Here is a 10,988-nt window from a genome sequence, read left to right as displayed (position 1 = left end):
ATATCATGAAATAAAAGTACAAAAAATTTACAGGTATATTGTTTCTTACATGAAGACCAAACAGTTAACATTTGCATTTAATTTGCAGCGAAACCTGTATTCTCATCACAGAATGTGAATATTAGCCACTGACATCACCACTGAGCATTTCATTGTAGAAAGAAACTGCAGAGGTAAAAGGCAACAATCTCGCAAGGCTTCATAAGAACCAAAAAAATATTCCGACTGCTAACACCAGAAGTCACGCTTCAGTAAACCTTATCTCATACAGGTTTCACCACCTGGGAGGCTGAGAGTGTTAAGACATTTGAACTGGACATCTTGTCTAAGGGATGGTAAATAGGGGGTTTCTTGTTTACAGGCTATCAGCATTTTGGTGTCATTTTTCCAGGCATTTGCAAAAACAAGCAGCGTGTGCACATGTATGAAAAGGAACGGGGAGACATCACCCGCCGTCTCGACATCGCTTGCGCTGTTCACACCATTTACCGCTCTTTGAAGACAAGTCACAAACTGCTGTATGTAAAGTGCTGAGAGTTCAGTAACAGGCAGTTAACTAACCAGTAGCTATTAAAAACGAGTTTATCCAAAGTGGATATCCAGGAATGCTTCGGATTGATGCTGCCAATTAACTGACTGAAACAAAATCCAAGACTTCACTGTATTTTCTCTGTCTCCTAGAACATTACAGCTGCATGTCTTCCCTTGCAAGTCGACTTTTAAGTTCATCAGCTGTACACAGAGATGAAAAAGTAAACCCCTGCATTGCCTCAACCTGCTAAAACGTCAGACTCCATTTCATACGTGCCCCTCAACTTTTCAGACAAGTTTTCAGGTAGAAATTTATTTATGACAGACTGATCTGATCAAAATACTACGTCATCTGCTGGACTGTGTGGTGCCTTTTCAAATATTTCATGAAGCATGCATGAAACCAGATTTTTGAGTTTACAAATAAATAAAATGGTGCTCACCATTAGGTTTCATATATTTTACCATTTACTGAAATGCTTAAAGTAACTCAGTCCCTTGAGAATGAACTTGGGGGTGTTTAAATAAAAAATATTTGGAAATTGAAACCACATTTAAAATTGGCAAAACTATGCTTTGTTTTTGGAAGGGTCTTGCTTGTTTCTTCTCTTTACATCCCAATTATAAACTCTAGCCATATCTGGGAGTGTGGAATTAAGGAAACAGTTCATGCATTCAGAAAAGAAAAAAAAAAAAAAACAAAAAGAAAGAAAGAAAGGAGAAAAGCAGGTTATACAGTTGGCCACACTTCACTTACTTGTAACAGTCAATATAGAAACCATTTAATGACAGAGTTGACAGTGCACAACCTTAATGCACAGGAATACTAGTAACTGTTATTAACTGCAGCATTTATACCATTTACTTAAAAACCTCCAAAAAGATATTAAAGAGAAACACACTTTTAAGTTTTACTTACAGCTACGCTTTTCTTATTTCAGCCAGCGTGCCCACATCATCTCTATCTGCACATTTCAGGCATCCGTAACTTCTTGCAGCACTAAGCTGAAGTATCAACTTGAAAAAACCAGTCACTGTCGTGCCTTCATTTACTACATTTAATGCTTCAGTTGATGGCTAACCTCACCATTAAAACAGTTTTAAAGCAGAAAGTATAAAAAATAAAGTAAAGCAATGCCTAAGCTAGCAGCAAGCTTGCTGCACCAGGGCTTGTGTTGCTTGGCGAACGTTGGGATGGCAGCGGAACTGGGTATCATTAGCAATAGCCCGAAGAACAACGTTCATACGCTCTAGAGAGGAAGGAAGAGTCGCTCTGCTTTGAAATGGCCACCTGGCCATCGATCCCCAGCACCCACCCGCGCTTCCACCTCGCTCCCAGTCAGGGTTTGCAGCCACCCCAGTAGGTTTCACGGGGACCCAGTGACAAACACAAGCTTTCCTCCATCTAACACACCAGCCCTGGGCTCAGCGCCAGAAGCACAGTATCCCCTTTCACTGCTAGACACGGCTAAGTTCCTGGAGCGCTACAGAATTTTAAGGGCAGCCAGCCTAAGATAAAACCACGTCAGGAAATTAGTTTTTTACCCATGTTAGCTTGCACGTAACACCTCTTCCCCTGCAAATAACAAAAAAAAAGGATACTGACTTCTGTAGTGGTGAACTGATCTCTAAGAAAATCCAGGTCTTCCTCTAGAAGGTCAAGATTTCTTGTGGCTGTTGACAAATTCTTCTCTAACAGCGCCTGAGCTTCATCAATATCATATTCAAGCATCACATTGGCCTAAAAAAAGAAAGATTGATAAAAGCTTTTACTCTTGCATTGTACGGAATAAGCCATAGCAGACTTATTTCAGGCTGTTGTTTATAACTTCTTGCATTAACGAAAGGCTGTCCTGACAGGCCAAGACAACAAGGTTCAGGACGAGCAATGCCTGAAGCCACTCACGGCCTCCAGCGCTTCAGTAACTGAGTAATAAATCCCTCTAGTGACTTAAAATGTCCTCTTCCTACAGCTAAGCAACAAGGGAATTCTCTCCCTGCGGATTGCATTCATCCTTTCAGGTATCAGTGTCCCATCTTCACCATATGTGAAAAGCGAGACACTTCACATTTCTCAGCAGCACCTTTCAAGTGTCGCACAACCCTACAGACAATTTTTGCTGCAGTCAAGATTACCCTTAGGATCTCTGTGTGGAACACTGACAAACAGCCTAACAGCACTGGCCATTAATGAGAAGTGTTACAGGTATTTAAAGATACAACATGTATAAAAAGTCCTATCCTATACCGTGGTGGTTTTTAATCTCCAAATCTTGATTTCACTAAGAAGCTACCACATGAAGAGATTTAAGAGCAGTATCGAGTGAAGATGTACCAATGAAGCTTTGTCCCATTCAAGAACTGCACTGAGCAGAGCCACTAACTGGACAGGATCCCAGGGAGCGCCACACAGAGCTGCAAGAGTGAAATAAGCCATTCTTCTTGTAAAATAACTGGAAGACATAGTTTCCCCAATAATAGTAATACGCACAGGCCAACATGCGGACTGTAAGCAACAAGGAGGATCAAGGCAGAAGGCCAAGAACACCTAAACATAAGAAACTGCTTGTGGCATTTTATTATCGCTTTTCTGTATGAACCATCAATAGGATGATCTTTCTCTGATATTCTGTTACCAAATAAACCTGGGATGCTCCCTGCAAGGCAATGTTTCTGAAGTCTTAAAACAGTCTCCTGAAAGCAACAGGTATCAGACAAATCTCTTTACGATAGAAAAGAAGTGGGAGAGGTTGGGAGTAACTGCCCAATCACTTTGGATGCTGCACATGTCAGCAACGTTTCTGTCCCAACCAAGTGGTTTTGTTTGGCAGCTAACACAGGGATTCGGGAACATCTGGGATTTAGAAGTCTCAAAATAAACATTAGCAGGTTATCTCCACATATAAGGAAGCCTCTGAATACAAAATATCCCAATCTGATATCACTTAAGTACTTGGAATTCTGTGTTTTGAGCTCTGATCCCACCAGTCTTTGGCACAAATTCCACTCTAAATGCTGGCAAGTACCTGTGAGTAACAGAAATTCCATCTTTCCCTAAAAACGTGCACGAAAAGGGAAAGCAAGATGCTAAATCCAAATAATGTAGAGAAGATGGGAAGCTACTTGCCAAATTAAGTTATTTTGCTGGGCACATTCCCATCCCAGGTAATGCTGGGTGGTACTTTGAACCACAAAGTGACAGAAGATACGAAAAACATTCATGGATATGCTTTTTGGAAAGAACGATCCAGCAAAATCACAATTCTCTGAAGTCTCACTGTTCAGGCACCGACTAAAATCGAACATAAAACCTTCGCTAACGCATTGACGTTGTCTGGTTAGGTTTGCCCTGCTGAGAGGACACAGCTCCACTGTGCTCTCATCAACACAATTCCGCCCGTAGCCACTAGAAGTACAGATGAGACAGCAGCAAACACTGTCTTTTACAAGCCTTTTATAAGTTATTTAAACAGTTTCAGAGAAAGTTCCATTTTACTTACCCCCAACCACAAACAAACTTTATCTGTAGGAGGAACTGAGGCTTTGCAGTAGAGATTATCTGCCAATAAAAATCTGGTTTCCATTGGATTTGTGGAATCCTTAAGACAAATGATAAAACTTAAAATTGCTATTTTCACTGGAAACTTATGTCAAAGACACAAAACTTACAGTAAAGAGCACACTTTTCTGCTTTTTGCCATCAATACAGTATTAACTTTGGTGGAACTCTATGTAATTTTACTTCAACATTAAAGTTAGAGCTCCAAGAATAAAGCATTTTAAGAAGATAAACAACATAGAAAACTTTATAAAGAATAGAGATGAATTCAAAGCTTAGCTGCACTCTAATACACTATTAAAAGTGAAGTTTGCATTACAAACATTAACTTTTTTTGAACTAGCTTTCAAAAAGTACTACATACCTTTAAAAACAATTCTGTTATTTATAAAGGCATATTAAGTGTGCTCTCCAAAACATTTCTTGCAATGTGTTCTGTTAGGGTGGAAAGGTAGTTAGCTTTTCTCATACTCGTTAGATATTCAAAATAGTTTACCTTTTTCTTCTGCATGTGTTTTAAAATTTCTAATGTCTGTTTAATTTCAGGAATCTGACTTTTTAGCCTGTGAATTAACAACAGTCATAATTTATTATTTTACAGAGACACAAAGTTTCCTAAACAAGTGATCAGTTTTAGTATACAATCCAACCTCCATTCCAAAACTCGTAACAGCTTTCCAGGCTTACAAACGCAGGTTTGAAAGGTACGGCATGTAAAGGCATCTCAGCTGCAGCTTCACCTGCCTCTGCGTACTGAGGCTCACTGGTTTTCTGAAGCAGAGCAATACACACAGCTTTCACGCTGGAACACACACTTATTAGCAGATATCTGTTTGCCAAAATTGTATATTTTTGCATATTTCTGATCTCCCCGGAGAAGAGGGAAACCTCAGCAGAAACACAGATAAAAGACACCATAGGTAAAACAAAACAAGTGCGTTTCTTCTGAGGTCCACAAACTTATTGTAACAAACAGTTTAGAGCTACAAGAGTCGGCACTGTTAAAATGAAAGCTCTCTCCAGAGTTCAGGGCATCCCCCTCCTCGCAGGCGCTGGTTCCCCCCTGCAGCCAGCAGTGACTGCCAAAGCAGCCTCCAGGTGGAAATTACGAGGCGTATTTTTTCCATGAAAGAAGTTTAATCTAAATAAAACATTACTTGAAGCTTTGATTTTAGCTTTTAAAAATTTGCTTCTTGTCTAGCTTCAGATCAAGACTGAAGCTACTGAAGAGAGATGGGATTAGTAAACCAAAAGTTACAGGCTCGGTACAGTAGTCATTTGACAAAAACGTATTCATATTTACACTAGGCTACACAAAATTTAGAGACTATAGCGGTACTTTTTCACCTTAAAGGCTAAGGACCAATTCAGCAACACTGTAAATTCTTTTGCACTTAATTCTCAGAAGAGGGAAAAAAAAAAGCTGGGCTTTCCTGAAAGTACTGCAAATATTAGCTCTCCTAACATCAACTTTTTACTTCTTGGGATATTTAAAAAAATTAGACTTATTTTTTAAAAAAAAAAAAAAAAAAAGAACTGTGCTAAACATTTCACAATTCTGCAAAAATTATGACTTACCTCCTTTTCTTTTGAGCAAGATTAAGTTCCAAAAATTTATACTTCTGATACTGCTCATCCAACTTCTTAAGAACTACATCTGCTGTCTCATTTCCAGGCTGTTTCATAAAAGAATCTACATCTTCCTTTAAGGGGAGAAAGAAACCCTCAGCGTTAGAAGAGTTTTACAGAAATGCTAGATACAGTCATGCTATCATCCTACTGCAGCTAAGCCTGAAGGGGTTTTTATATGTAAACAAACTTCTATTTTTCTGGAGCGAAGTACAACATCATTTTGTTTCCTTTCTTAGTCACCTTTTCACTTCCCCCTCCCCTCTTCTTTTCGTCAGGGAACTACAGAATGGGTGCAAGGGTTATTTCATACCCATATTTGCCAGTACCTTGTTAATGGTGCTATTGGTCCCAGACGATGTCAAATGACACCTAACGGGGATGGACATCCTCAGACCACAGCTAAACTTTGGTTTCCTATCTGTAAAGCGGGGATAATGCTTCTCTGTGGCTAATCAGATTATGGACTATTTAGGATAAGACTGATGAAGGAAAAGAATCACGGCCCGATCAAGCACGTTGTGGCAGAGAAAGAGGCAAAGTGGGGAAGACTGTGGTATCTGCTCGGGAAGGCTTTACGGTAGTAAACAGCTTGTCTCCAAAAGCTCCTTCTATCCTCAGCAGAAAGTCATGGAAACCTCTGGAGAACAATTCCAGCCAGTCCTACCATCAACTGGAAAAGTAGCCAAAGACAGGCCCGAGCAGGCAAGGATGCTGACCTCTGCAAGCGCCTCCTTCAGACTCCCATGAAGCAGTTCATCTGCCTGCAGGCAATGTTCTCAGCCTCCTGCGTCAGGCCGGAGATGAACCACTCCTTTCTGACCTTGACAAATTTACCTATGTGTAATTCAGCATGATCACGCTCATCCACTGGGGTAATTCTGTCCTTAGTTGTCTCCATAGCTCTGTAAACTCTGATGGAAGTCTACCACAGGCCTCTTCAGCTTCTCCTTTTTAACGAGGTGTTTCCATTCCAGTAGTTTCACATCAAACATTATATAAGTAATAGCAGACACAGAGGTGGTTCCCCTCATTATGACTCCTAAGCTCTCTTGGGTAAAGAAACTTACTATGAAATTACCAAAGCGGGTAAGATGTCACACGCCTTCCTTATCATTAAGGAAACAGTACTGCAGTAGAAATATGAACTCCACAACAGACCGCAGCAGGCAGCACGATCCAGGTGGTGCAACAGAACTCAAGAGACCGCATTTCAGACTAACTGCCTGAGGAACACCTTAAGCTACCTCACGGACAACAGAAGGAGAAGCCTTCCTGCCTCCTCATGAAGCCTGTAGAGAAGCTTTAACCAAAAAAAACCCCAAGGACTAGATTCAGGCAAGTGTTGTAGAAGTGAGGCCTGAGGATGTTCTGAAATGAAACTCCCTCTTGTGGAAGCCATTCTGCTCAGGAAAATCACCCAAGACAGAAAGAAAAAAGCAAGCGGGCAACAACTCTCACCACACACAGCCTGGCACCCCACCTCTGCCTCAGCTCATGTCTGTTTGTACAGACAGACAAGACAGAACCCAAGTCCTCCTGAAACGAAGATGATGAGAAATGAATCCAGACGCCCTGTGTACTGGTGATCTCCTCCCACTACGTAACGCCCCAGTCCAAGGCGGGCTCAGATTTACCACCCAGGATTTCCAACTGCAACTTCCAAGTCCTGCTGGTTGGGCTTTTGGTCCGTCTTACCCAACTGGAAGGCTGAGACACGGTCACTTCTTTGAGCCTGAAGAGAACAGCTTTGCAGCTGAGCTGGGTGTCAACGCTATCAGGATCCCTGCTTCACGGCGTGTCACGCAGCATCTCAACCGCAGAATTACCTTACAGCTTCTGCAAGGACCTGCCAAAACTCCTCTCTATCTTTTTAGGAAGAAAATTCACTGGCAAGTGGCAAATGGCAAAATGCCACTGTTGTACACTGCAAGGTAACACAGTCTTTGCAAACTTCAAGCCAAGCCACACGAATGCTCCGTAGAAGCCCTGAAACAGAGCAGCATAGCACGTTCCCACACAGCCTTATGTTTATCTTTTGAGTGATGACCCAAATAAAGCGCTGCAGGCACTGGCTCTGCTTCTGCAGAGAGCTATCATCACCTATGGGCATATACAAAGAAGATAACAAAAGAGACACGTTTTCAGATTTGCATCCCTTGTCTTCCCACTCACAGGCATGCTGAGAAAGGCAGAATAAGGCAGGCGTTTTCTTTGGAAACATCTAGACAACAGCTCAAAAGAAAAGAGTTGAAAGTTCTACTATTTGGAGTGTTTTTTTAAGCTCCAATGAAACGCTGAGTTAGTGCTTAATGTCACCTGAAATTCTGGAGAGGCACAAGGATCCACAGATCAATGCCTAAGGAAAGGTATCCACCATCAGTTGTTTGAAGAGCCTTTACTGAACCAGGACACTTACAGAAATCATCTCTGAAGACAAGATTCACAGAAAGACGGCTCATGTAGCACGGGGGGGCGGGGGGAACATCAAACAAGTGATCAGGAGGTCTTTATCGTCATGAGAGTTTTAAAAGAGAAACCTGTTATCTGAAGAGAAAAGCTGTAATAAAAAACAGCCTCCAGACACTAGTATTTTCACTTTGTGGAGCAGAATACCATTAACAACTTCTTATCATGTGCTTATTTTGAATTTAAAAAGTCTATCTTAACATCTATGTCCAAATACTCCAAGATCATCACTGAGGCCCTCTTCTGCAGAGACATCTGTATTTGACTAGAGCACCTCTCAAAATGGAGAAATAAGAAACTTCAATGGGTTTTAGATCCAGAGATGGGGTTATGAAGAACAGAAGCCAGAACTAAGCCACGACCCCCAGAACTCTCCCAGGTCGCAGGGTACAGCACAGGAGATACTTCAGACACAAGTATCAAAAGGGAACAACGTGGAACCAAACACAAACTGCTTCGACAGCTACCAGCATGAGAATGAGGGATGTGACGGACGCCCTCAAAGTGTTTGCTGGGGCTGGCTGTCTCCTGTTCCCTGCCAGGGTGGCCACCTCCACCGTAGGGTCAGCACAGACCAAAAGTTCTCCTCTGTCATGACAGCTGAGATGTCGTAGGGCAGCTGAGGCCATGGCCCTTTCCCTTCACTTGCACCCACATTAGTCTCCCATAAAGGGGTGGAAGGAAGCTACCCGCGGGCAGCAATGGTTTTTACATCCCAGTAAGATTTGCCAGACAACAATAATTGTCAAAGAACCTTAAAGAAAAGGTAAGATCTGGATGCACTGAGAGCAAGTGTGTCGTACCTGTTTAGTGAGGACCTATGCTCTAGCCAGGCACAGGGGTAATACAAGCACTACACCTAGAAATACCAAAATGCAAGTCAAATCGAATTACTTCTCTAAGAGCTGTCACACCTGAGCAGTCCAAATCGCTCTGGGAAAGATATCCAGGAAAATATAAATTTTCAAAGTCCAAGAAAATCTCAGTGATAAAGCAGCACGGTAAACAAAGCATTCAGGGCAGACAACTGGCGTTTCAAGGTGACACCAAGGCAGCCGGGTATGGCCAGTCTGATCAATACTGATCGATCAAGTGAAATAAAGTAACAACCAAGACAGCACACCGAGAGCTGGCTTACAACTGATAATTTTGATGTTACATCACCGTCTAAGTCGATGAATTCTTCTTTTCAACCAGTTAACAGAATTATTAAATGCTTGGTAAATCGGATGAGCAAGTTCAGCCTGTTTCCCGAAACACGCGCGTTTGTTGGGTTTTGAGAAGTTGGGAACCCGAGCTGGGCACGGCGGCCGGGCCGCAGAGCGGTTCTGCTGCACAGCGAGCACCAGACGCGAGCGGAGGATGCGGGGGAAGGCCCCGGGGCACCGAAACCCTCTCGGAGCGGGGTTCGGCGCCACCCGAGACGCAGGAGGCGCGGAAGGCCGCGCTCGGCGCAGGAACCAGGGCTTGGGACGGGTGACTGGAGGGTGCGCTCGTCCCGCGCGGCGGCCCGGCGGGAGGGCTGGCCAGCGGGACGCCGCGACGCTTAAAGCGGGGACGGGGGTTTGCTGCAAAGTCAACGCGCAGTAACGCCGAGAGAATCCGAATAAAGCAACTCGCCCCATAAGAACCCCCAGGACTGAGGCACCCCCCGCCCCACCCCGGGCACAGACCCCCGCCGGCGTCGGGGGAGCAGACGCGCGGCGCCGCGGGGCTGCCCCAAGGCAGCCCGGGGGAGCGGCGGGGCCGGGAGGGGCAGCCCCGCCGCCCGCGCCCCCTCAGGCACCGCCCGCCGCCGCCTCACGGGGGACGGGCCCGGCTGCCGGCGCGCGGCCCCGCCCCGCCCCCCGGAACCACCCCCCGGCCCCGGCCCGGCCGGCGGAGGCGCCGCTCACCACGAAGACCGCCTCGGGGATGCCGAGCGGGCCGCGCTTCTCGCCCGCCGCCGCCTCGCCGCACCCTGTCTCGCTGCTGGTGGCCGCCGCCATCTTGGGGAAACGAGGGTGCGTGCGCGGCTCTTCGTCAGGACGCTGGAGGCCTGCGTCATCGCGTCAGCGCCGAGGGCGACCCCACCCATTGGCTGTCGGGCTTTGAGTGACGCGATGACGCGCGGGCGGTGGCCGCCCGACGGCGTCGTCCATTGGTGGGCTGGGGCATAGGGCGGGCGGGGGGAGCTGTCGTGATACGTTTAAACTTCTACCACGCCATTGCGTCACGTGCTCGCTGGTGCGACAGCGCGGGAGGGGCGAGGGGCCGGCGGCCGGGCGGGGCCGGGGGGCGGGACGAGGCTGCGGGCGGGCGGGCCTCACCCCCGGCCGCCGCCCGGCCCGGCGGGGCTGGTGAAGGGGATCAGGCTCCACGGAGAGCAGCTGTTGACGGTATTTGCCTTCAGTTTTGTCTCTGCCAGGCCCTTCGCGCTCTGCGGGCGCGGCGGCTGGCGCCTGAACTTCAGAGAAGGCAAACGGAAGCCCAGCCGCGCCGGGGGAAGCCGCGAACGCTCCGCAGTTACAGGTTCTCACGCTGCCCCTTTCCCACGGCAAGATGCGGGTCTGCGGAAACGCCCCTCGCACTGACCCTGCGGCGGCCAGCCGCCCCGCGGCACACCGGCCTGTGCCTTCCCCCGCCGCCAGGCCCAGCGACCCCGCACAGGCAAAAACCAGCCGCCACCCCCGAAGGAAGGCGGGATGGCAGTAAAGCTTGTCGCGTTAAGGCATCGAACCACAGCAAACCTGAGCACAGACGGGTAACGAACGATCCAGCTGCTCCTGGCAGTGCTGCAGGAAGCCTTAAGCCTGAGCAA

At 46.1% G+C, this 10,988-nt stretch overlaps 1 protein-coding gene across 1 annotated transcript; it reads right to left on the bottom strand.

Annotated features, from left to right (window-relative positions):
• Positions 1 to 9: 9 nt before the first annotated feature.
• On the bottom strand, positions 10 to 10,239 carry VBP1 (VHL binding protein 1). The gene is made up of 6 exons (XM_063347410.1): positions 10,084 to 10,239; positions 5,669 to 5,793; positions 4,587 to 4,653; positions 4,032 to 4,130; positions 2,134 to 2,272; positions 10 to 1,171 (listed from the first exon to the last, which is right to left on the bottom strand). Exons 1-6 carry the CDS (start codon positions 10,174 to 10,176, stop codon positions 1,101 to 1,103), a joined length of 594 nt encoding a protein of 197 aa, XP_063203480.1. The 5' UTR covers positions 10,177 to 10,239; the 3' UTR covers positions 10 to 1,100.
• Between the last annotated feature and the right edge of the window lie 749 nt (positions 10,240 to 10,988).

The sequence above is a fragment of the Chroicocephalus ridibundus genome, chromosome 9 (genome assembly GCF_963924245.1).
Source record: "Chroicocephalus ridibundus chromosome 9, bChrRid1.1, whole genome shotgun sequence".
Lineage (NCBI taxonomy): Eukaryota > Metazoa > Chordata > Aves > Charadriiformes > Laridae > Chroicocephalus > Chroicocephalus ridibundus.
Note: the sequence above shows the minus strand (reverse complement) of the source record. Positions and strands in the feature narration are given on the sequence as shown.

Bases quoted from the DNA above. Each gene is read 5' to 3' on its own strand.
- VBP1 (XM_063347410.1), bottom strand. From the start codon at position 10,176: ATGGCGGCGGCCACCAGCAGCGAGACAGGGTGCGGCGAGGCGGCGGCG. The intron at 4,654-5,668 runs GTAAGTCATAAT...GTTAATTCACAG, and splicing joins CTTGCTCAAAAGAAAAGGAG to GCTAAAAAGTCAGATTCCTG. The intron at 4,131-4,586 runs GTAAACTATTTT...ATTTGTCTTAAG, and splicing joins AACACATGCAGAAGAAAAAG to GATTCCACAAATCCAATGGA.